The sequence below is a fragment of the Elgaria multicarinata genome, chromosome 2 (assembly GCF_023053635.1).
Source record: "Elgaria multicarinata webbii isolate HBS135686 ecotype San Diego chromosome 2, rElgMul1.1.pri, whole genome shotgun sequence".
In the NCBI taxonomy this organism is placed as follows: domain Eukaryota; kingdom Metazoa; phylum Chordata; class Lepidosauria; order Squamata; family Anguidae; genus Elgaria; species Elgaria multicarinata.
The window spans coordinates 18894684-18921872 of record NC_086172.1 but is presented as its reverse complement, the minus strand read 5'-3'; the positions used below and the strand labels follow the sequence as shown (position 1 = coordinate 18921872).

Sequence of the window (27189 nt, the reverse complement as noted above, 5' to 3'; positions counted from 1 at the left end):
CACCTAGATGAACAGGTTTGACCCCTGGACAATCCAGGGATAAACCTTAGGTCTAGCTGTGGCCTCAGTCTCCAAGAAGTTCAAGCCTTTATTTGGAATAGAGGGAAGGCCGGCATTTTCCATTAGCCTCTTCCTGCCAACTTGTTGGCGTCGTCAAGAAGCTTTCTGTTTTCTTTCTTTCTTTTTAATTTAATGTTATCTCTTGCTTTCAGTGTTGTTGTAAATTAAAATTAGTTGTTAACTTTATGATGATGAGGTCTTTATAATGCAACTCTATTGTGTTTTGATTACATTTGAGCTTCATTTGCTTAACGTGTCACAGAGTTTATTTTCTAACATTCTTCTCATTGTGGGAGGGAAGAATGAAAAAAGTGTGGCAATGAGGATGGGGAGCAGCTGCTGCTTGATTTAATTTGAAAGAGTTCAATGAAGTGGACTCTTAGTTCTTGCAGTTGACACCGGCCTTTGCTAGACCAGGGGTTATCCAGGGCTGATACATGGGATCGCCCCTGTGTGTCCAGATGAAGCCCAGGGGATCCCGGGCTCAGGGAGGGATAAAGCCTACCTCTTCAAGCCCGCTATTTCCTGAGCGTGTGGCCCGTTTTCGCGGCTTTCCCCGGCTCCACGCGATTACTTGTGCAGAGCCGGGAGCCACGCACAGGGGCAGGGTGGGGGGGGAGTGGGGAAACCCTTTTAAAAAAGACCCACTTACCTTTGCGCACAATTGTTCGTGCACGTCGTTCCCTTTAAAAGTAAAAAAAAAGTGGCAGGCGCGACAGCTCTCTTCGTGTGGTCGCCTTGCCTTACGTGTAAACAAGGGTGACATCTCGCGATACTTGCATTGCGGGATCTCCCCTCGCCTGTCGTGGATTTAGCGGTAAGTCTAGCTAAGGCCACTGTCTGAGGACCATGAGAGGAAGAGAAGAAAAGAAGTGAGCAGTACAGACATAATGAAGTGGGGAAACAAGACAAGGTTAAGGTAAAAATAAACTTTGCCATCATACCTGGCAATACACTGGCAATCCCTAATTGGAGAGGGGTGGTGTCTGGTGGAGTAGGTGGTGAAGAGGCCTTATGGTAAAGACGTGCAGAAAATACTCTGTTCATCTAAGGTGGCTTTTCCCAACCTGTTTTTTCCCCCCTTCCAGACAGGGTGGACTACAAATCTGATGAAACCCAGCCAGCTTGGCCAATGTGTATGCTGGCTGGGTTTGATGGGCATTGTAGTCCAATGCAACTAGAGGGCACTGGGTTGCGGAAGGCTGAACTAAGGTATACAGCTATTCTATGTGGTCACATGTCCCCTGCTACCAAGAACATTCATGCATGATAGCAGGCCATCACAAAACAGCGCAACACAATCCAACTGTGACAGAAGCACAGAGCAAGAAGTAAAAGTGCATAATTCGTGGGGATTAGGCAAGCCACAGACTGCACAACATATCACATATATGCAGCATGTTATTAAATAAGCATTATTAAGGATTCACATGGCATTCTAGGAAATAGTTTTCCAGATCTCTTTAATTTAGGCCCGGAAATCGTCCTTTACCTCCCTGCCCCTCACCACACCAATCATGGCCTTAAATGCCCTCTTAAAAGCTTGCACTAAGAAGGCCTTTAAGTCCACAATTGGCGCATGGGGGGGGGAGGGAGTCAAAGCAAGCTTTCCAGGGGTTTCCAGAGAGTGTGCAATTCCATGCCAGGGGAATTGCACACTTTCCACGAGCTGTGTTTTGCCTTCTTCCCCGCCATACCAGTCGGGGCCTTAAAGGTGCTCTTAATCCAAGGTTTTAAGAGGGTCTTTAAGGCAACAATTGGTGTGGGGGAGGGAGGCAATTTCCCCAAGACTGGGAAAATCGCATATTTTTTTGTTCCACTCTAATGGAGGCTGCTGCCATTACTGTGGAGGGGAAAATATGTGCTTTCCTCAAGTGGAAGGGGAAAACAGGTGATTTCCTGTAAGGCCCCCATTGGCGCACAGGTCTGGGGATGCAGAAACACAATTCCCCCAACGCTGAAAGGAGAAAACGCTCAATTTCCCCAACCTTGGGGAAATTGAATAGTTTCCACTGCTGTGATAATGGCAGCCACCATTAATGCAGGGGGGGGGAGGACAAAGGAGGAGCAGGTCAGGTTGGAACTGAGTTCTGCTCGGACCTGAACCCCCTTTGTCCTTTCAGTAGCGTTGGGGCAAAAACTAGAATTTAGAACTTAAATTTGTTCTTACTTTCACACTGTTAGTTTTATTGTCCCCTGATGCCTCCACCTGGGCCCTTGAGAGTGAGTTGTGGGGGCAGATTTTTGCCCCAATGCCATCACGAAGAGATGCTGCTTTGCTTGCTGTTCTTTGTGTGTGAGGATGGGGGGGGGTCACATGTCCCCAACCCCCTTCTAGTGCCAATGTTGGATCAGTATCCAATTGATCCACAAATTGTCCACGGCAGGAGGTGACACAATCCAGACTGTGATTATGAGTGTTGGGTTGGGAGGGGGGATTCCATAGGGTAGAGCAGCTTCTCCAATCAGCTGGCTGGCTGTGGGAAGCAGAAAGTTGTAATCAAATATATTTGGAGGGGACCAGGTTGATGTAGAGTAAGTTCAGATTCAGAACCAATGAGAAAAGTGATTGTCTTCCCTTAAAAGTCCGGCGTGAGGCCATGACCCTATGAACCCAAATTTCTTTGCCAATCAAATCTCTGAGAGAACAACATTCAAGATGAATGTGTACCCAAACAACATAAGCTTCCTGTATTAGAGAGGATATTTCAAGTACATTTGTAAATGCTTAGATGAGGCTGGGTTTCTATGTGTCTGTGAGTCATCTATTTCATTAATATCAGATTCTGAGACAGTGGCTTAAGTTAGGCTTGTATTCATGAAATAAAAATGAGACCGGTTGCTAATCACTAGACCTCTTTGTAAATCCCACCTTTCTCGCAATGCAAAATTATGAACAGATGTTGTGTGCATCATAAGAATATCTGTGCTATGCAGACTGATCAAGTGCTGTGCTCCTAATCTAAATCTCTTGTTGCATGTGCTTATCTGTATAATGGCTATTGTGTGGGTTAATCCCCTTTTCTGTGGAAAAGCCAAGCTCCTTAAGCCAAAGGTTTCCTAGAAGTGAATGTCAATACCTGTGTCTGACTAATATGGCCAGATAAAGAAATTGTAAAAGAGTGCTATTATGTACAACATTTTCATGAGAGAGTTCTTCCTGAAATGTGCAGGGCAAATAGTAGGCGTTCCGATGGCAAGCAATGTTTTGACTCCTTCGGTGCTATTCCTATACACCTTGATCACCGCAGGACAATCTCACGTCCTGATGGGCAAATGCTCCTCAGCTTGATTTGGAATTGGCTCTGTAATTATGAACTTTCTCAGGCCTTAGCTAAACGGGGCTTTATCCCAGGGTGAACCCCGGGATCATCCTGGTGCGTCCACATGATGCACAGGGAATCCCAGGATCAGGGAGGTATCATGCCTCCCTTGCCCTGGGATAGAGCCCTCCCATTTGGCCCCAGTTTTTCCGGGGTCCCAGGCTGAGCCCGAGACTGCAGAATGTGTGGCCAGGTGCTGCGGGTTGACCCGTCTCCGCACGATTACTCACGCACAGCCAGGAGCTGTGCCCATCAGGGGCAGGGTGGAGGGAGCGGGGGAAATAATTTAAATTTAAAAAACCACTTACCTTTAGTGCATGAGCGGTCATGTGCTGCTGGTTCTTTAAAAAAAAATGGCAGATGCGACGCCTCTCCTGCTGAGGTCATCGTGTGTCACATGTAGACAGAGGAGTAGGGTGACCATATGAAAAGGAGGACAGGGCTCCTGTATCTTTTATTATTATTATTATTTATTTATATAGCACCATCAATGTACATGGTGCTGTTTAACAACTTTATGCAACTTTAACAGTTGCATAGAAAAGGGAATTTTAGCAGGTATCATTTGTATATATGGAGAACCTGGTGAAATTCCCTCTTCATCACAACATTTAAAGGTGCAGGAGCTATACTAGAGTGACCAGATTTAAAAGAGGGCAGCTTTAACTGCTGTGACGAAGAGGGAATTTCACCAGGTTCCCCATATATACAAATGACACCTGCTGAAATCCCCTTTTCAATACAACTGTTAAAGATACAGGAGCCCTGTCCTCCTTTTCATAGGGTCACCCTACAGAGGAGGGATCTCGCATTAAACACAATGCAAGTTCTTCCCTCTCTCCGTCGCAGGATAGCAGGTAGGTCTAACTAAGGCCTCAGAGAGCAATCATAAAAACATTTCTCTGCTTTTTCAAAGCCCCTGATGCATTATCTTATGAACTTGGGAGAATTGTAGTTGCTCCTGTCCTGTACGCACCCAAAGTGATGGAGGGCACCTAAAAATTCACACATGCACATCCAAAACAACTGCAAAAAGGGGGTCAGTTTAGTTGCACTTTATAAGTATGAGCTAGACCAGGGGTAGGTGACCTTTTCAGGCCTGTGGGTGCACTTGCCCTTTTTTCCTGGGTTTATGGGTGCTCTTGTCATTTTGTCAAGGGGGAGGATTTCCTCTTTCCGCCCCCCCCAATATTTTTTTCTCTTTTCATGCTCCTCCTCCCTCAGTGTCCTCATTTCTTGTTCCCCCACCGTTTCCCCTTTCCTTCTCCTCTTTCTCCCTTCACCTGCTGCTTGTGCCACGGCCCACCTGCCCCCAGTGCTTCTACCTGACCATCACCTTCTCCCCCATCTAACCACCCCCCACCTACTGACTGCTCCCACCTCTGCTTCTGTTGTACCTGTGCTGCTGCTGCTGCTCACAGAGGAAGGAAGCAAGAAGCCGGTAGATAAGGGCAGACGTCTGCTGGCTTCCAGCTTCCTGGCTGCAGAGGTCAGCAGCAAGCAAGCAGCAGAGGGAGAGGAAGGGGTCTGGCCGATCCCTGAACTACACATTTGTTTTAGAGAATAGTTCTGGGAGATGGTGCAAATTTTAACTTTATTATTTATGTCTTCCTTGATAGGTAGCACATTTCTAACCATGCTGACTCAGAAGTCAATCCCTCCAAGCTCCGTGGGATTGACTTTTTAGTAAATGTGTTTTTAGTAAGCGTGTTTAGGTTTTCAGCCCTGTTACATTTATATTCCAATTTCCTCCAAGTAGCTCATGGCTGTATATACTGTATAGTTCTCTCTCCCACCCCTCCCCCTTTATCCTCATAACAGCCCTCTAAGGTAGGACAAGCTGAGAGAGAGTGATGGGCCCAAAGTATCATATCAATATTCCATAACATAGGGTGACCATATGAAAAGGAGGACCGGGCTCCTGTATCTTTAACAGTTGCATAGAAAAGGGGATTTCAGCAGGTGTCATTTGTATGCATGTCTCACCTGGTGAAATTCCCTCTTCATCACAACAGTTAAAGCTACAGAAGCTATAGTGCAGCTATACTGTGACCAGATTTAAAAGAGGGCGGGGCACCTGCAGCTTTAACTGTTGTGATGAAGAGGAAATTCCACCAGGTTCCCCATATATACAAATGACCCCTGCTGAAATTCCCTTTTCAATGCAACTGTTAAAGGTGCAGTAGCCCTGTCCTCATTTTCATATGGTCACCCTACATAATGTCTGGTCACTCAATGGGGTTTTGCCGCTGTCACTGCTGAAAAATCCTTTGTTAACATATAAGGTTCATTAGTCAGGTACTGCCTTCATTTCTTTTGTAGCCATGTTAAATCGGTCATCACATTCAGAATAGAGATGAGGGAGCTCTGTAAAGCTCTCCTCAAATTAACTCCCCACAAAATCCTATAAACATCTGGGCATATGGTTTCATGAAACCATTTCATTGAGAGAGCAGGAGAAGCATTCTAAGGCCTTATCTAGACCTAAGGATTATCCCAGGCAAATGGAGGGGTCATCTCTGCCTGCTCCCGGGATCCCCTGTGTGTCATTTGGATGCACAGGGATGATCCCGGGACGATCCCGGGATATAGGCCTGGTCTAGCCATGGCCTAAGATTAAAGCTGAACCACATGCAGGTGCAATTATTCACTTCTTTTTTTACAAGGGGTGGGGAATTCCTCCCAGCAGCTGTCCAGGTCTTCATGGCCAAAATCTTCCCGCAGATTCTCTACGGGGCACCAATCTGGTTCCCGTGTTCCGAATGCTCCTATGAGGGCATTCAGTCATCTTTCCTTAGGGTGTTATTTGGCATTCCCAAGTGTGTCTCTGGAGCTGTCCTTAAGTTAGAGGCTGGTCTGAATTCTGTAAACTGTCTGGCTTGGATCTATGTTATCCATTTCTGGCTTCGCTGCAAGTTGGCACTTCAACAAATTCCCTGGTATCCAAGACCCTGTCAGAATCTCCCTGGTCAAAGGCCTTGACAAGCAAAATCAACTCAGTAGGGCTTTCATCTCCTCTGTTACTATCAAGGGATCCAGCTAGTGCCAAATCAATAGCGAAACAGAGGCTGCTCGATATAGCAGTCCCTAGGCCTACCAGTCTCCTTCTGCAAAGTCAGGATGCCCTACCTGCGCTGGTTAACAATCCCCCAATACCGGAGAGCATTCTCATTAGCCAGACTTAGCGTCCTTCTCTCTAAACTTTTAGATGGCAGAAACAACAAAATCCCATGGCTCAACAGATGCTGTCCCTGTAACAATACTGAGGTGGAAACCGTATCACACGTGTTATTGTTCTGTAGATTTTATCAAGGGGCTAGGAATGATCTTGTGAACCCCATTTTACAATCTTTTCCTGGTCACCCAACTGAATTCTTAATGTCCCTATTACTCCAGAGCTCAGGCAAATCAATCACCGAGCAAGTGGCCAAGTTTTTGAACTTGGCCATTTCTATTAGATCCTCTATGATTACTTGTCTTTTTAATAGCTAACTGTACGCTCAGTCTTTTCGTATGTAACTTTTGCTGGAATGGTCTATTGACTGCAATAAATTGTTGTTGATGATGATGATTTCCTTTGGATTGTGCATGTCTTCAAATGTCGTGCTGCAGTTCTCAAAGATGCGTATATGGGGGGAATATATTAACAAAAATGTGTATATTAGGGAAAGTTCTGTACAAAAATAAATGCAATTTTGGAGTGTGTGATTACAAAGTATTAGCCAGAATTGGTCCCTGCTTTTCTCACTAAGGGCCTTCCTAGACGAGGGTTTAGCCTGGTGCGAGGCCCAGGCTCCCTGCTGTGCATGCAGACGACGCACATGGGATCCTGGGTTCAGGCCAGGCTAAACCCTCCCTTGACCCGGGATAACTGGATCCGCTTGTGGCCCGGTTTTTCTGCAGCCCTGGGCTCAGCTAGTTCCGTGGCTTTTCCTGGCTGCTCACTTACTCGCGAGTAGCCAGGAGAAGCTGCGCACTGGGCACAGCGCTCCATAGGAGCACTGTGCCCATCGGGCTGGGGTGGAGATCATGGACGGGGGGGGGGCGGAGTGGGCATCGGACATGGCGAGTGGGCAAGCGAGCAGGGGTGGACAGGTGAGTGGGGGGGTGGACATGGCAAGCAGGGGGGTGGACATGGCAAGCAGGGGGGTGGACATGGCTAGTGGGGCGGGGTGGACATGGTGAGCGGGGGTGGATGTGGACGGGCGAGCAAGGGGTCGAACGGGTGAGCAAGCAAGGGGGCAAGCGGACAGATGGGCGAGCGGGGGGCGTCATACATTGTGGGGGGGAAATTGGGGACAGGGGGAGCAGGGAACCCTTTAAAAAAAAAAGACTTACCTTATCGTTGGTGCGCTCCTGTGCACATGGCCCCTTTAATTTTTTAAAAAAATGGAGGACGCAACGGGGCTTTCCCTTACCCCATCGCGTCTCATGTGTAGAAAAGGACGACGGCCCACGCTAGCTGCAGCGCAACCTCGCTCCTTCTTCTCTCCAGATTAACTGGTAGGTCTAGCAAGGCCCTAAGACTCCAGTCCTAGGCATCCTGTCTTGGGGGAGAAGCATCATTAAATGCAACGGGACATACTGCTGAATAAGCATGCATAGGACTGCACTGTTGGTTCTATTGGACTTTTCTGAAATGGCCATATTTTATCAACCCGCAGTTAACACGTGTGTTTTCCTTTCTTCTCTTTGATACAGAAATCTTAAATGGAGGAGTGTATGTTGGTCAGAACAGATTTCTTTGCTATGCTGACACTATTCAGTGGGAAGATATTGTTCGTAACCCCTTGGCTTCCAACTTCTCTGTGGTTCCAAAAAACAGCAGTACAGATTGTAAGTATTAGCTTTGGGATCCACTCTGGGATAGGGATGGAAAACCAGGGATGCTCTGGCCAAAATTCTCCAAACATCACTTCAAAGCTCAGTTTGGCTTACACATGTTCTCATTTGTGACATCATCATCATCATCATCATCATCATCATCATCATCATCATCATCATCTTGAAACAGAAAAGTGCACATTTTGAATGGGAAAACAATGCATTCTTTTTCAAAATTTCGCACTTTCCCCCATTGAATAATGTGTGAAAATGCTTCTTTTTTAAAGTGCCGTTTTAAGGTGTTTTAAGATATTAAGATATTTTTTTAAACCTGCACATTTTTAAAAATGCACATTTTAAATAAAGTGTGCATTTCTGAATGCGCATTTAAATTTTTTTCTGCATTTTTGAAGGGCACATTTTTCAAACACAAATGCTTATGAGCCTGCCCGTGCTTTGAGATCTTCTGGAGAAGCCCTTCTTTCAGTCCCACCATCTTCACAGGTGCGCTTGGTGGGAACATGGGAGAGGGCCTTCTCGGTGGCTGCTCTGGAACTCTCTTCTGGGGGAAGCTAGGCTGGCTCCCTCTTTGATGGGCTTTCGGAAGCAGGCTAAAACTTTTTTGTTCTAGCAGGCCTTTGGAGAATAATCTGGCCCTCCATCTGTGTTAATGCCTTATAATTTTGTTGTGTATTTTAAACGTTTATGGTTTTGTCGTCCCCCCCCCCCTGTATGTTTTAAACTTTGTAAGGCTGCCTTGAGGCCCAGCATTGGGCAAAAGGTGGGATACAAATTATTATTATTATTATTATTATTATTATTATTATTATTATTATTATTATTTCATGAATTTGTGAACATTTTCTGAGAACGTGTGCTCCCATCCGTATTCAGGCTTTCAAAAGGGGTGTTATTGAAACATTTGTAAACTGAAATGAAATTCTCATACATCCCTAATCTATGCCTTTGTTGTTAGACTGATTTGGGTTCATATCTATATTTTCTTTCTCCTGTTTGTTATAGTATAGTAACATTTGTGTTAAATACTGTGCTGCTGTAGCATTCATATGTTGTTTCATGGTGATTTAGCAAGTCCAAGTACCTTTATTTCCCTTTCCAACACATGTCCACGGTAGCATTTCATGCTAAGAAAAACAGGATCAAAACCCACATCAAAGTTATCCTTGTTTAAAATTCCAGTTCAAAGCAAACCTTTGGTTAGTTTTAACTGCGGTTCATATCAGTGATGACAATCTGTTGAAACATGAAGGCAGGAGGAATTTGCTCCAGGGGTTTCTGATGGCCAGAAGTATGGTCCTGGGCAATTGGTTGGAAAATAAAATAAATGAATCTGGAATTAGACAGAGTTAGATAGGAATCCTTAAAGAGTTTAAGAATATACATAAAATAAGTCAAGATATAATCCAATTATAATTGGGATGGGTGGATTACTCTATTTCCAATCTGTGTTAATTTTCCATGTGTTCATTCTTAAATCCATCCAGTCCCATTTCACCATTAATCTGCAAATTCGGTGATGGCAGTGAGAATGGTGGGGAATCTTCACAGAAATTTGTGTTTAAATACATAGTGAAATCTGAACTTTTAATATATTTTCCCCAAAATTATGCACCTTCAAATATATTTCATTCGAAAATATGCATTTTAAAAAGGTATTTGGGCAAGTTTTTTGAACTGAGAATTCCACTGCAAAATTCTGAGGAATGCTTTGATCCTCTCGCTAGTTCAGGAGGTACAGATCAGGTCCATTTGCATTGGAATTCACAAACATTGAATTCCTAAAGCATCTCTAAGACCCAAATCCATTAAAAACACCAAATTTTAACAGGCAAATTCTAATTAAATTATGCTTTGTAGTGTCTTACAAATTAATTCCAACCTTCTTGTTTTTTTAATTGTTCTCTCTTCCTTCACAAAGTTTATCCAAATGAGTTCATTTGAAAAGGTATTCCAAACCGCTCTTGTTGCAGCTTTCACGATTCAGTGGCCGTTTCTACACCTGCCTTTTTTCCTGGGATCATCCCTGTGCATGCAAATAACACATAGGGGGTCTCAGGAGCAGGCAGGGATGATCCCGCCATTTTCCTGGGATAATCCTTAGGTGTAGGAAGGGCCATTGTCAAGATGCCTGCAATTCTTTACTAGTTCCTTTCTTAGGCAACGCATGCAAATCTATAACACTTTACGGAGGTGCAGGGAACACTTATCAAATTTGCAGATGACACCAAATTGGGTGGGATAGCTAATACCCTGGAAGACAGAAACAAACTTCAAAGTGATCTTGATAGGCTGGAGTGCTGGGCTGAAAACAACAGAATGAAATTTAATAGGGATAAATGCCAAGTTCTACATCTAGGAAATAGAAATCAAATGCACAGTTACAAGGTGGGGGATACTTGGCTCAGCAATACTACAAATGAGAAGGATCTTGAAATTGTTGTAGATCACAAGCTGAATATGAGCCAACAGTGCGATATGGCTGCAAGAAAGGCAAACACTATTTTGGGCTGCATTCATAGAAGTATAGCTTCCAAATCACGTGAGGTACTGGTTCTTCTCTATTCGGCCCTGGTTAGGCCTCATCTAGAGTATTGCATCCAGTTCTGGGCTCCACAATTCAAGAAGGATGCAGATAAGCTGAAGCATGTTCAGAGGAGGGCAACCAGGATGATCAGGGGTCTGGAAACAAAGCCCTATGAAAGAACTGGGCATGTTTAGCCTGGAGAAGAGAAGATTGAGGGGAGACATGATAGCACTCTTCAAGTACTTAAAAGGTTGTCACACACTGGAGGGCCAGGATCTCTTCTCAATCCTCCCAGAGTGCAGGACACGGAATAACGGGCTCAAGTTAAAGGAAGCCAGATTCCAGCTGGACATCAGGAAAAACTTCCTCACTGTTAGAGCAGTACGACAATTTTTGTGAACCACCCAGAGAGCTTCGGCTATTGGGCGGTATAAAAATGTAATAAATAAATAAATAAAAATAAATAAATACGACAATGGAATCAGTTGCCTGGTGAGGTTGTGGGCTCTCCCACACTAGAGGCCTTCAAGAGGCAGCTGGACAACCATCTGTCAGGGATGCTTTAGGGTGGATCCCTGCATTGAGCAGGGGGTTGGACTTGATGGCATTGTAGGCCCCTTCCAACTCTGCTATTCCATGATTCTATGTATGTTTATGCAGAAAAAAGGCCCTGCAACTGCCAGCATGCCCCAGCCAGCATGGGGAATACGTGCAGCATGAGGACATTTTCTGTACGACTTTTTTTCTGTCTGACCATCCATAGGATTGCTCCCTGAAAGTATGGCTGAACCATTGTGACGAAAGTACTGAGACTTTAGAAAGCATCACAGGAAATGACATTTTTTCTAAACTGTCAAAAGTCTATTCAGATTCCACATTCATGTTTTCAAATGCCTACAATTAGCTACTTGTATAGCAAAGAAAGAAAGGAGAAAACACAAATATTCAAATGCAATCACTCCAAGCAACAGAGGCGCCTTATTAAACTACTTGTCAAGAAATTGGTGGGAAACCAAGATGCTTCTCAGTAATAGTACAACAAATATTACTTACAATATTATATTATAGGTAAGTTTTTGAAGCTCTGAAGTGGGAGAGAGGAATGATGAAAACACCACCGCTGTCGTGGTGATCCATCAGCTTAGAGGAGCCTTGTGCATGTGGACAACCTCAATTTCAAAAACGTTGCCTGCCCTGAACTTTTAGGATAGGGCAGAATGCAGCTTTGAATAAATGTCTAGTGATCTTGCTTAGTGTGGACAAAAGTTAAAGTCTGCTGTATTCTTTGGAGAATTCTTAAGCTGCAGTTCACATGCTGCAATTTAGGATATAGCTGTGGGGTAGCAAATGGATAAGAGACCGAGCTATGATGAATCATGAAACCTCCATAATTTCATTAGGTCGTTGTAGACAAGCCCTCCTGTCTCAGCAAACCCGTCATCTAAATTATGGGTAAAGTAATAACACTGCCTTACTACACAGAGTTGTTATAAGGATTACAACAATATATGTGAAGGGTTTTGACCACTCCCAACCAATATGTAAATGCTTATGTTATTGGGGTCCCACCTGTTCTTGTTATTGGATAATTTCCAGGTCTGGATCCTCAGCTGCAGGACAATGTTCCTTCGTTGCTCTATCAGAAGGAATGTACAAAAAGTGTGTGTTTTCAGTAAAAGGGCAATAAAGCATGGGGGAAGAGAAAGAGGCAATGCCACACTATATAAAAGAACTCAATTTGTTATTATAGTCAGCTAATGGACGTATTGGATTTCCAAATGCTCCTAAGTGGTTTAGCAGCACACAACCCATTGAAAATCAATGGAACGTGTGATCTTAACTTACTTTCAGTATTTTTGATAATCTTGCCTTCAGAGCTTGACATCCCAATTTCAGCTCCTCCTGATTCCCTAAATCAGTGGTTAATGTTGAGACATCTCTATCAAAGCGAGCATGCTGAACCTCTAGGACACCAATCATTCTCTTTGATTAGCTGGAACCTGTGGATATTCAGTGCTGAAGCGTCAGATGCTGCCCACCTGGAGTTATCTATATTAGGGGATTTGCATTGGATTTGGACAAGCAAACTTGAGCCAAATCAGACTTCTTCAGGCTGTTTCTAGTGCTTCCTTGAGCAAAGTAGGCTTCCCTCCAAAACAACCAGAACCAAAGCTGGGCCAGAACGAGACTTTATATTCATAGTTGGAGATGCAGACATTATGGGCATGTCTACACCTCCTGGCGATCCAGGAGGGAGGGGGGAGGATGCTGTGATATGCTGATCACCAGATCCTCCCCCTGCGTTCACACACAGCGCGTCCACGGAGGAAGGAGGACATTGCGCCCGCCATTTTTCTTTTCTAAGAATACAGGAGCTAGAGCGCACCTGCGCTCCAGTGAAAAAGTAAGTAAAAAAAGAGTCCAGGCCCTGCTCCCCACCCCACCCCAATGGCCCTGGACTCCTCCCGTCATGGGGAAGAAGGAAGAAGCTGGGACACCCGGCCACACCACCCGTGGTCCTCAGGATCGTCCTGGGACTGTGGGAAAAAATGAGAAAAAAGGTTATGGTAATATCCCGGGGAAATGGAGGGATCATCTCTCCCTGCTCCCGGGATCCCCTGTACGTCAGGTGGATGCACAGGGATGATCCCAGGACATGCCCTATGTTTCCTCTTCAAATAAAATCTTTTGGCTTCATTTCTCTAAACACTGTTCAGTGGCAGGAGAAAGGAGAGAGGGAGTGTGGTTGAGTGACTGACAGTCCTAGAACACATTTTACCAGGGGCTCCAAGCATTGTGCTTTGTGGTAGGGATTATTTATGACTAGTTGTAAGTTTTAAATGGTGTGTATCTAAACTTTCCTGCTCTTTGTTAGTTGGTTTTCAGTGTGCAAAGACCTTAGGTGTGTTGATAGGCAGCAGGGTGTTTTGCTGGTGGTTATTCTTGCTCTTTATTCTGATTCCTCCTTCGAGTCCTTTCTCCTTCTCAAATAGTTCCTTCTCCCCGTTCCTTCTTCTGCACGTCAGTCTCTTGCCTGGCCCTTCTAGGGATTTCTTCTCTTTCTTTCCCGGCTGTGTCCTCTTCTTCAGACTTAAGATATTGGGCGGCAGGAGGAAGAAACGTAGGCTGTAATTATATACCCACATATCTGGGAGTGCACCCCATGGAACTCAAGTGGAACTTACTTCAGAGTAGAAGATTATACTGTTAATTTTTGAATTCAGTTTGTTCCCTGTCCTTCAGGTCTTTTTCTTTAGTGCATGTGTGTTACTTTGAATTGCCAGTAGATTAGTATTATTTGTAGTTAGTTGTCATTTATTACTTATTATCCTGCTGTTTGTTTCCCAATACAACACACACACACACAAATCCTGACTTGTGTGATATGGTGTGGGCAGGTTGTGTTGTGTGTCCAGGAATCAAGGTAACCATTAACAGGATGGTCAGCTGGGGTTATATGACCTGTCAGACTAATTTGATCTCATTTTTTGATTGGGTAACCTCCCTTGTGGACTGTGGGAATGCTGTGGACGTCATATATCTTGACTTCAGCAAAGCTTTTGACAAAGTGCCCCATGATATTCTGATTAACAAACTAGCTAAAAGTGGGCTAGATGGAACAACTATTAGGTGGATTCACAGTTGGCTACAGAATCGGACTCAAAGAGTACTTATCAATGGAACCTTCTCAAACTGGGGAGAGGCAACGAGTGGGGTACCGCAGAGCTCAGTCCTGGGCCCAGTGCTCTTCAACATTTTTATTAATGATTTGGATGAGGAGGTGCAGGGAACGCTGATCAAATTTGCAGATGACACAAAATTGGATGGGATAGCAAATACCCTGGAAGACAGAAACAAACTTCAAAGTGATCTTGATAGGCTGGAGTGCTGGGCTGAAAACAACAGAATGAAATTTAATAGGGATAAATGCCAAGTTCTACATTTAGGAAATAGAAACCAAATGCACAGTTACAAGATGGGGGATACTTGGCTCAGCAATACTGCAAATGAGAAGGATCTTGGAATTGTTGTAGATCACAAGCTGAATATGAGCCAACAGTGCGATATGGCTGCAAGAAAGGCAAGTGCTATTTTGGGCTGCATTAATAGAAGTATAGCTTCCAAATCACGTGAGGTACTTGGTTCCTCTCTATTCAGCCCTGGTTAGGTCTTATCTAGAGTATTGCGTCCAGTTCTGGGCTCCACAATTCAAGAAGGCTGCAGACAAGCTGGAGCGGGTTCAGAGGAGGGCAACCAGGATGATCAGGGGTCTGGAAACAAAGCCCTATGAAGAGAGACTGAAAGAACTGGGCATGTTTAGCCTGGAGAAGAGAAGATTGAGGGAAGACTTGATAGCACTCTTCAAATACTTAAAAGGTTGTCACACAGAGGAGGGCCAGGATCTCTTCTTGATCCTCCCAGAGTGCAGGACATGGAATAACGGGCTCAAGTTAAAGGAAGCCAGAGTCCAGCTGGACATCAGGAAAAACTTCCTGACTGTTAGAGCAGTACGACAATGGAACCAGTTACCTAGGAAGGTTGTGGGCTCTCCCACACTAGAGGCATTCAAGAGGCAGCTGGACAACCATCTGTCAGGGATGCTTTAGGGTGGATTCCTGCATTGAGCAGGGGGTTGGACTCGATGGCCTTGTAGGCCCCTTCCAACTCTGCTATTCTATGATTCTATGATGAGGAGAAATATATGCTGAAGGCTGTACAGGTTGCTGGGTTTGTGAGCATAGGCTGCTTCGCTCACAAATTCCACCTGATCTCAAGGGATGGTCTGGATTTTGACAGGAACCTGGGAAATCAATGTGCCACCCACTGCACCCTGTTTGACACTTGTCAGAACATTGCAGGCCAACACAGGAAGGATGTACACTACTGCTTTAAAACAGTTTATAATGGTATTGACAACTGTTGGGTTGTGTGTGTTTTTCCAAATGTACTCATCAAATGTGAGCATTCTTGTAACATTGATTAAAGCATGACTGGATGCATTTTTCAAAAGTCTGCATTTTTTCATGCACACTTCTGAAAGGTACACACGGTGGGTTCTGTGAATCACATTGCAAACTTAGAAATATATGGACTTTAACACAGATTGTATTCGAGTCCATGTCCATTTCAGAATCCTGATCAGAAATTAACTGAAAGAAATTTCTCAAATAGCCCCAGCTTTCTGACATTTTCAGAAGAATAGTTCACAAAGAACATAGAGGGGATCAGTGCATCCTCTTTTGGATACCATCAAAATGTCTAGGCTGCTCTTGCATGAAAACTCCTGTGTCTATTCATCTGAAACTTGGTAAGTGCAATCCCTCAGAAGAGGCAACTCTGCATGCAACTTTCATCCAATTCTGCCAAGAAATTAAAAAAAAAAACCTATTTCATCCAATTCTGATAAAGAGAAAAAGTTAGACCCATTTTTAAAATTACCCATGATAGACAATGGCAAACACAACACCTTACATTTCCAAATCTAAACATATGCTCAATACCCAAATCAAAGCTGATGCCCTCTAAATTGGTGTGAGCCAAACTGGGGTACTTTTTTAAGCACTTAATTGGTCTCTGTGTTGAATCTTGGGGTTGGTGTGTACTATAATAATAATAATAATAATAATAATAATAATAATAATAATAATAATAATAATAATAATAAATTTATTACCTGCCTCTCCCTCTAGATCGAGGCGGGGAACAACACCAAACACAATATAATACATAAAATTAGTTAAAAGAACATATAAAACCAATACAATATTAAAATAACAATCACAGGAAAGGAAAGGAACCTCTCGTGCAAGCACGGAGGGACGCCAGCTTTCGCTGACGTTTTCTTGGCAGGTCTTATAGCGGGGTGGTTTGCCGTTGCCTTTCCCGGCCTTTATTACCTTTCCTCCAGCTAACTGGGTACTCATTTTACCGACCTCGGGAGGATGGAAGGCTGAGTCGACCCAAGCCGGCTGCCTGAAACCAGCTTCCGCTGGGATCGAACTCAGGCCGTGGGGAGAGTTTCAGCTGCAGAAACTGCTGCTTTACCACTCTGCGCCACATGAGGCTCAATCACAACATATTAAAATTCTTAGGTTTAAAATTCATCAGGGTAGGCCTGCCGGAAGAAGCTAGTCTTTATGGTGGTCTTAAACTCAGAGAGAGTATTAAGTGATGAATCTCCTCTGGCAGGCCATTCCACAGTCTGGGGGCGGCAGAAGAAAAGGTCTTCTGGGTAACAGTTGCCAGCCTATTTGTGGTTGACTGGAGTAAACCCTTCCCAGAGGACCTGAATGTGCGGGGCAGATTGAATGGGAGAAGGCGATCCCACAGGTAACCTAGACCCAAACTTCCTGACTGTTAGAGCAGTACAACAATGGAATCAGTTACCTAGGGAGGTTGTGGGCTCCCCCACACTAGAGGCCTTCAAGAGGCAGCTGGACAACCATCTGTCAGGGATGCTTTAGGGTGGATTCCTGCATTGAGCAGGGGGTTGGACTCGATGGCCTTGTAGGCCCCTTCCAACTCTGCTATTCTATGATTCTATGTAGGGCTTCAGAGGTAATAACCAACACTTTATACTTTGCTCTGAAACTAATTGCCAGCCAGTGAAGTGATTTTAAAGTTGCTGTAATGTCACCCCTAGGTGTAGCGGTGACCAATATAGAGCGGGAGGAGGAGATGGATGGGATGTGCATCTTTGCATATCTATGCCATGAACGCCAATAGGAGAAATGAAATGAAATAATTGTTTGTTAGATTTCTGTCTGGAGCTCTACCTAAGACAGTGGATCCCCTGCACAGACAACAGATTTGAAAATAATGCCATTATTTGACCACTATTGGGGTGTGTTGTTTTTTTGGTATCCTCTTGGGGGAGTTATTTAGGATGATTTATGCTTGACTGTCTAATGAAAACGTAAAATTAATAGCTTCTGGGTTGGTTGGTCATTTTACGTTGAGTTCCAGCTAGGTACGATAGCGACCTGGCTATTCTCCCTCCCATAAACTGTATGGAAGCAAATACTTGTTCCTGTTCTTTTACATTTCTCTGTAGTGGTGGGTGTAAAATAGGTTTCCTCAGTTGAAGCCTGCTACTTATATACAACCTATTTTATTTAGGAGAACAGCATTTGAACCCAGTCAAACAAATCGCTCGCGGAACATAACAACAATTCATTTCCTCATGTTGGCTGACGGAAAATAAAGTGTGACTAATCCCCATTCTTAAAGTCAACTTTTGCCCAATAGAATATTTCTAATGCAACTGTAAATAGCAAACTACGTACTGGGGAAGTGACAATCGGAACAGTTGATGGTGAAAACGTTTTTATTGTAGAGTTAGGTTAAATTATATCCTTTTATTAAGGTGCATTCAATTAGCATTTTAAATGTATGCTTAGGGAGCATGGAAAAAGCACTTTCACAGACAGGTGGTCCCTATATAGACCCCAATCATTGCGACAGGTGTCAGCCTACAATACTAATCACAGAATCTGTTCTTTCACAAAACAAAGGCAGGCGTAAGGAAACCTCCTTTTGTATGTAAAATTCCTTAAATGCTCACAAAATAATGTTTTTAACCACCATAAGTGTTTTCTCAGCTGGGAATTGTATCAAATCAATGCTAGTGGTTTGCGCCTCATGTTGTTAACAATTTTTTTAAGATATGCACTTATTTGCATTTTTTATTTTTATTTTTGCAATTAATGAATATGAATTGGGGTTATAATTTGCTTTAGAATAATGGCAGTTCAAAGTATGGAGGAGCACAGGGGGAGAACGTTGCAACATCAGTATCTGTTGTTGTTTTTGCTTTTTGCTTTGTTTTAAATCAATCTTTGCCAAGTGCTAGAGAATGAAGAGGAGGAAATAGAGTGTGGGAAGTAGACTTACAGTGTTCTGGCATTTCAGACATGGAATTTAGTGGCCCCATGAAAGCATTTTATGTGAGAAAGCAGAAAAGGGTGAAAAGGGTTCTCTGTGCTCTGAAGTACCACTTCATATAAATGGCTGACTAAAGAAGAATTTTAGCATCTGAAAAATAGCCCATGATTTCAAGTACCTAGTGGCAAAGAAGCTGGATTTTCCAAGTTTTGTAGTCTAGTCCTGTAGGATATGAGGGTGGAATCCTGCTCTATTTTAAGGATGCTGAAATATTGCTTTCAAGTGAGTTTCTGTGTGTATAGCTGGTGCAGGAAAAAAAAAAAGGAAAGGAACCTCTCGTGCAAGCACTTGAGTCATTGCTGACTCCTAGAGGGACGCCTGCTTTCGCTGACGTTTTCTTGGCAGACGTTGTAGCGGGGTGGTTTGCCATTGCCTTCCCCAGTCGCGGTTACCTTTCCCCCAGCTAGCTGGGTACTCAATTTACTGACCTCAGGAGGATGGAAGGCTGAATCGACCTGAGCCGGCTGCCTGAGAACCAGCTTCCGCTGGGATCGAACTCAGGCCATGGGGAAAGTTTCGGCTGCAGTAACTGCCGCTTACCACTCTGCGCCACACGAGGCTCTTCATAGCTGGTGCACACAGTCTTATTACAACAAATTGCAAAAGCAGCCATTTTATCTCCTCTAAAGTATGGCGCTACAGAAAAGAGATGTGACATCATGGCGGTGGGAGTGTGCTGGCCTGCCCAAAAGCAACAGCCAGTGAAGCGGAGCATGGGTAGAGAGATGCAAAATGCATTGTTTTTGGCCCTATGTAGTGGTCTGGCCTGCTCGCAAGAGGACTAGAAGTCTGTTGGTGGCAGAGCCAAAGGTGTCCGTGCAAGCTCAGTATCTCCAGACAACACTCGGACTCCAGTAAAGACCGTTGAGTTTAGTGCTAAGGTTTGAAGGGGGGGTGTAAGTGCATTTTGATGTGCATGCTTACAAACTGCTCTGTGATCAGGCATCCTGATATGGGAAGGCTCCTAAATCATGGCTATTGATGAGGAAACAAAGCCCTATGAAGAGAGACTGAAAGAACTGGGCATGTTTAGCCTGGAGAAGAGAAGATTGAGGGGAGACGTGATAGCACTCTTCAAATACTTCAAAGATTGTCACACAGAGGAGGGCTAGGATCTCTTCTCGATCCTCCCAGAGTGCAGGACACGGAATACTGTTACTTTCTACTGTTAGTTTTACCCTACCCTGTGCCTGCTTACCCTACCCTGTACCTGTTTGCATTCTCTTCCCCTCCTTATTGTTTTACTTTGATTTTATTAGATTGTAAGCCTATGCGGCAGGGTCTTGCTATTTACTGCTTTACTCTGTACAGCACCATGTACACTGATGGTGCTATATAAATAAAATAATAATAATAATAATAATAATAATAATAATAATAATAATAATAACGGGCTCAAGTTAAAGGAAGCCAGATTCCAGCTGGACATCAGAAAAAAACTTCCTGACTGTTAGAGCAGTACGACAATGGAATCAGTTACCTAGGGAGGTTGTGGGCTCTCCCACACTAGAGGCCTTCAAGAGGCATCTGGACAACCATCTGTCAGGGATCCTTTCGGGTGGATTCCTGCATTGAGCAGGGGGTTGGACTTGATGGCCATGTAGGCCCCTTCCAACTCTGCTATTCTATGAGTCTGTGAAATCCTGAAAGCTCAATCTTATCAAGGTTCTCTAAGTTCTTTCTCAAAGCTCAGGTGTCCATATAAGATTGTGAGCTTTTCTTCTTTTCATGTGGAAATCACCAAGTACCCCGTTACATACTTGGGTGCACATTGAAAGGTACGCAATCTTCTCCCATTGATTAAAGTGTGTTTGTGCACGCTTTTTAAAAAGTATGCATTTTTCATGGGTATTTTTCTAATGTACACATTTTGCCAACGCAAACAGCATCATTGCAAGCTCAGGGAGGCAGGAGCTTGGACTGCAGATTGCACCCACATTCAGGTTTGGGAGGTGCAAGCAGTGTAAATACTGGACATAAGCCAAATGAAATGAATTTCTCATACATTTGGAGGTTTGTAGGGACATTCAGCCAAACAAACTTATAACATCCTCCCTTCATTGCTAATCATACCAAGGTTTTTGTAGGGGTCTGTGCACCCAGGGATATTATAGAAAGGGCTTGAAGGCACCCCCACCTCATCCACCTTGAGCAGGCTGCATGTCTACATCAGGCTATGGATTGATTTCTAGCATTCCACATCATGGAGAGAAGGGAACAAGGATACAGAGGAATGCTGCTTTGGATTGCAGGTCTGCGCTGTTCATGATTTGACTTCAGGATGCTGGCCAAAAGAAGCTGTTTTAACATGAAGACCAAAAGTATAGAATGGGGGGTACTTATCAATTTATGCTGGTAAAATGATATTACTTCATGTCCTCCAGCAACTATAATTGAGTGGTAGTGTGTTTCAAAATAATGGGCAGTTGGATTTTAGATGAGATCATGAATGATCCAATCCCATCCCATCAGGGATGGACCAACTACTATTGTTGGGATATGTTTCCCATTTCTTCACATGTGCTGGCAAACTGACATGGGACACCCAATCAGTGAGGCTTCTTTTTTTGAAGGAAATCCCATGATAAAAACCTTAATGGTTACACACTTCAGAAATACTTAAAGCTGATTGATGTTCAGAAAGCTTTAGGCTCCAAGATAATGTACAGTCAAAACTCTACTCACTACAATAACAACCTGGTTTCCCAGTTGCCATCTCAACAGTTCCAAAAATGGGTTCCAAACCTGACCAAGGGAGGGGAATGATTCCTGGTCTGTTCCATCAGGCAATCACAATGGGACATTCTTGAAAGGCTTTACGAACCATCCCATGTGCGGGCCACACGTTGGCAGCTCAGGGAACATGGCCAGAGCCTAAACAAGATCATGGGATGGGTAAAAATCTCAGGCACAAGAACTCTCATGTTTGTACTTTAGCACTGGGAACTCCCCGCCACCTGAGTCTGCACAGAAAAAGTCCAACAATAAAAAAATCAACCCCAGTCTACCCTTACACTGAGTGGCTGATAAAACACACAATCACAGGGAAGGTAAAACCACAGGCACAAGGAGTCCTGTGCTTCTGCTTTAGCACTGGGAACTCCCCACCACCTGAGTTGGCAGAGGAAAAGTCCAGCAGTCATAATCAATCCTAGCCTGCCGCTACTCTGAGCTGACCACAAACAAAAAATGCACAATGCACAGCAAATGCGAGTTCAAATCTATGAAAAGCCTCACAGTACTTTTCATAGCACAGTCCTTAGTAATCCAAAATCCAAATAGAAGAGAGTCCATGTGCAGAGTGCTTTCAAAGTCCCAAACAGTGATGGATCCAAACAGGAAGGAATTTTGGGAGATGAGTCGAAAGATGATCCTAGCAAAGGCTACTTGCCTTTGTTCCAGATTATAAAGGTAGGCGTAGGCCTGCCTGAAACCACCCAACAGACAGGGCTCTGGCCCATAAGCCATGCCCGCGTCCAAACAGGGCGGCACTGCTCAGCCCATCAAGATGCTGCTGCAGTCTGAGTGACTCCTTCAACAAGGCCCCCACCGCCTTTCTAAACACTCTATCCATTTCCCAGAGAAGTCTAACAGCGTTAAGGTCGAGGCAGGGGAGTGAAACTACCCCTTCAATTCTTTCCTTGAGAATTCTGACCGAGATACATTTGCACAATCTAATAAAATCTAACTACAAATGGCAAGGCCTCATGGCCATGCTGAAACTTATACCTGACAGGTAACTGCAAATCTAGATCTGGTGCCCTTCATAAGGCTTCAGAAAGCCTTTAACAGTTGCTGAATCAATACTTTGCTGAAGTCTCAACTAACTTGGAGCTGTCCAAGGTCCTGAAAGACCCTGCCTGGTCTAATTTTGCCTTGTTATTGAGTAAACCAAACCTGACTTGACCTGATGCGATCAGACTTGAGCCAACTTGGCCTGATGAGACCCAACCTGATTGGATGTGATTGGACTGGACTTGATGTGGCCTGTCATGACAGACTTGCCTTTGGCTATGTGTTCTTGCATGTAATGCTGCTTTGCTGGTTGTGGCACCTCTGGCCACCTTGAACCAAGCCAGACAGGACCCTTTCCTCCTAGTATGTTAAATCCAATGTCATGCTAGTGGAAGTCCACTAGCACAATGGCACCCTCTTCCTCTCTTCTCTCACCCCAACCCCACAGCTCTCACTGCCACAAAATATTTGCTCTGAATGGTTTCCCGCACCCCACCAGAGAAGATTTTGAGGGTACATGGGGGGGGGGGCTGCAAGGTGGCAGGAATCACCCCCTCCTGGTTCCATTTATGAAAGCAGTTCCTTCAGAAAAAACACATCATTGGTTCCAACCCAGTGTGAGAACAGTTTTGGAATATACGCTTATTTTGACACTCATGATAGTTCAATAAAACATAATGAAAATAAAATTCGGCTTGGCATCTTTTAGGGATTTTTCCTCCTTTAAAAATCCTTTTATTAAAACACATTAAACTGTTTCCACCTTGCCTCCCTTTTTTCTTTCAGCTCTGGCGGCTTGCCAGAATCCCTTTCCTTACTGCACAATAACTGAGTTATACTCATTGTTTTTCTTTAGCGAGGAATTAGAACAAGAATGCCACGGGCCTCATCATTTCCTTGACAATGTGCCTTTGATTTCGCTGGGTACCTCCTCTGGAAAATCTCTTATGGTGATATTCAGGTTTCTCACACACCATTATGTACTGTGACAAAGAAAATTCTTGTGGCTGTAGCCTGAGATTCTCACACATAATTACCCTCTTTGCCATGTAACTGTGTGCCTTGATACATTCATAAGAAAACAACCTTTTCTTTTCTTTTCTCTTCTTTTCTCTTCTTTTACCTTTACTCCTCACTGCTACATCAATGCAAAAAGGTCCACTATACAAATCTCTTTGGCTGTCATTAATTTCCCTCCAACTTGCTCTATCAGAAGCATGGCTCTCAAGCAACACAGGATATCATCTAAGCTCTGGGTTGTGCCTGGAAGCCCCCAGCCTTTCTATCCTCATCTCCAAGGAGTGGGCAAGCACCGTAGTTAGGAAGTTGCACAGCGATCAGCAATTTGGAGGGAAGCTGCACCAGGAACTGGAAAGAGTAGTAGCCAAACATCTGGTGTAGGATCCACATTGTTTCTGAAAAGTCTCAGATGTATTAATTTATTATTTGTTCCAAGTATTTATGACCTTTGGGGGGGGGATTCAAGCCCTCGCCAAACAATGTACCAAAAAATGCATGAAATAATGTTAAATTTGGCAGATTATGTAAGTGTATAGGAGACAGCAAATGGATACATGAGAAAACATAATCTTCATTCCCTTAATGTAGTGCTGAAAAGAGGAGTGTTTAAGGCCTCCTTGAAGGCCTGTATGAAGAGACCAAATAAAAGCTAACTGTTCCAGAGAGTTCCAGAACTATGGGGCCACCACCGAGGAGGCCCACCAAGCTGAAAATTGTGCCTGCCAATTTTACCATTGGGCACATGAGCAGATCTCTGATGCTGTTCTTAGATTCAGAGCAGGGTTATATATGGGAGCCTTTAAAGTAATTGAGTTTCAAACTGTTTACAGCCTTAAAGGTTAACACTTGTATATTGAATTGGACCCCAAAATTCACTGGTAGCCTGTGCAACTGGCACAAAAAAAAAATGTGTCACATGTTCAGGCTCTCCACTCCCTCTTAATATCCGGGCAGCTGCATTTTGCATCAGTTTAATTTCCTGAACTGTTTCAGAGGGGGTGCTACATAAAGGGCATTACAGTGGTCGCATTTGGATAGAATTTATACTTGCACCAGCGGGATAGGAGGGTCAGGCAAATGAGGTCCCAAACAAAATGGAGGCCCGAAACCAGGACTGCTTCATGTAGCAAAACAGAGGACTGGAAATGAGGGCGAGCCTTAACAATATCAGCTTCCACATGTTGTCAAAGCGATAGACAAAAGGGCTCTATGGTAGTTACGACCTCCTGGGATAGCTGTCAAAAGCATGTGGGGTAAAATGCACAACTGTACTAATAACTTGTCTTAAGAGGATTTCATTGATCTCGTCATTTCAAAGCTAAAATTACTCTGAATTTTTCTGACCACTCTCCTGGTCTATCATCTCCCTGTTGCTGCAACCAGTTCTCATGAACATGTATTTTCACCTCTGACTTGCTCTCCTCCTGGATCTCCTCCTGTCCCCCGGCTTGCATCAAGCTATTATTAGTTTCTATTCTTGCCTGTAAGAAAGTGTCCTTTTTCCAGTGTTTGGATACAGCCTGCATTTCTAAACTAAAGTGGATGTGTGCAGTTTATATCCAGCACAAAATGGATTGCTTTGGGTTCTTCTAGATGGAGGGGTCTGAGCACTACCAATCAAAAGGCATCGCACAGCCATTCTGTCTTTCCCTCCTTAATGGATTTCCTGTGGAAAGTAAAAAGACAGAAGAAGCGGAGGGAAAGCACAGGAGGGCTATGAGTTGAAGTTGTTGTTTGGTCCTGCGTAAAATTCTGTGACTGAGGCAGGACAGTTCTGGGGTAAAAGCCTCAGGTAGAAGTCCTTCATGAATGACTACTGAGGGTGAGGTTCTTCTTGACGATGGCTTAAGCTAGACCTAGCGATCTAACGGGACGGAGGGGTGAAGATTTCACGCTTTTTTTATCGCGACATCTCCCGCTCAGTTCATACGTGATGACTTCTGACAGAGAGGTGTTGCGCTCGCCAATTCTTTTTGTTTGTTAAAGGGACAGCAGCACACGAACGCTCGTGCACAGAAGGCAAGTGATTTTTTTTAAAAAATAATTACTTTCTCTGCTCCCCCCACCCCACCTCCGATGGGTGCAGAGCTCTTGAGATGCTCTGCGTCCCTTGCGTGGGTCCCGGTTCCTCGGAAGGAATCATGAGGAGACAGGACAAACTGTGGTGCCCGACCACACTTTTTGTGGTCTCACGTTCAGCCCGAGACCGTGGAAAAATTGAGCCTAAAGGGTAGGGTGAGATCCCAGGGCAAGGGAGGGATTTTATTTATTTATTTATTTATTTATTACATTTCTATACTGCTCAATAGCCGGAGCTCTTTGGGTGGTTTACAAAATTAAGACAATTCAAGTATAAAACAACAGTATAAAACCATAATATAATATACAATGTAAAAGCACAACCAAGATAAAAACAGCAGCAATGCAAAAATACGAATTTAAAATACAAGTTTAAAACAGAGGGTTCAAATTAATTTATAGATTGTTAAAATACTGGGAGAATAAAAAGGTCTTCACCTGGCATCTAGAAGAATATAATGTAGGTGCGAACCTCTTTAGGAAGCTCATTCCACAGCTGGGGTGCCACAGCAGAGAAGGCCCTTCTCCTCCTGGTAGCCACCTGCCTCACTTCCTTTGGCAGGGGCTCGTGGAGAAGGACCCCTGAGGATGACCTTAGGGTCCGGGCAGGTACATATGGGAGGAGGCGTTCCTTCAGATAGCCTGGCCCCAAGCTGTTTAGGGCTTTAAATGTCAATACCAGCACTTTGAATTGGGCCCAGACCTGGACTAGCAGCCAATGAAGCTGGAAAAGGACTGGCGTAATGTGGTCTCGTCGGCCTGTCCCTGTTAGTAAGCGTGCTGCCCTGTTTTGTACCAGTTGAAGTTTCTGGACCGTTTTCAAAGGCAGCCCCACGTATAACGCATTGCAGTAATTCAAACGAGAGGTTATCAGAGCGTGGATAACTGCAGCTATATAAATGTTGGTATATCAGCTTAAGCTGATAAAAGGTGCTCTCCCTGATCCCGGAATCCCCTGTGCATCATGTGGACTCACAGGGATGATCCCAGGGATCACCCCAGGATTTCGCCCCGTCTAGCTATGGCCTGAGGCTGTGAGATCAAACTGTTTTAGACATCTAGTCTGTGGCTGAGGCTTCCAATTTGCTGCCGGGTGGGGGAGCTTGACTTGCCTGGTATAGGGGGTTATAATAAGCACGTTGTTGACAAATTGAAACTCATTCTTTTTTTCTTGCTGCTCATAAGTATAAAGAAATGATAATGATACTTTGGGGCTTTCTAGACATCTTCTAAGCCCCATGGTGGTTGTGAAGTCTGTATGCCTGGTGGCCACGCTTCCCTAGGCAGAGGTCCCAGTGCTTGGAATATATTTTCCTGAACAGAGTGGCTACTTCACAAGTGATCAGACAGCTGAGCTGTGGCATCATTAGACTGCCCAGTTATGGAACACGTGTGAATGCGTTACATACAGATATGTGTATTTGTATACATTGCCTAGGACCCAGGTTTGTGGCAGATTTCCCCCTGTCATGGGAGCTGCAGTCTCTCTGTCCTCATTGCCATGTTGTCCCCACCATGGCAAGGTCGAAACATGGTTTTGTTGATGCTCCAGATATTGCTGAGCCCATGCTCAGCTCACAGGTAGCCAATAGTGGCCCCATTATCAAGGCGATGGGGTCATAGTGACCTTTCCTGGTGGCCCCAGAAGTTCTTGGGTAT

At 44.2% G+C, this 27189-nt stretch overlaps 1 protein-coding gene across 1 annotated transcript in view; it reads left to right on the top strand.

Moving 5' to 3' along the window:
• Nucleotides 1-27189, top strand: part of ERBB4 (erb-b2 receptor tyrosine kinase 4) — a 622759-nt gene that overhangs the window by 278537 nt on the left and 317033 nt on the right. Inside the window, exon 4 of the mRNA XM_063115870.1 lies at nt 8085-8219. Coding sequence (XP_062971940.1) covers nt 8085-8219 — 135 coding nt within the window. The remainder of the gene's footprint in view (nt 1-8084; nt 8220-27189) is intronic.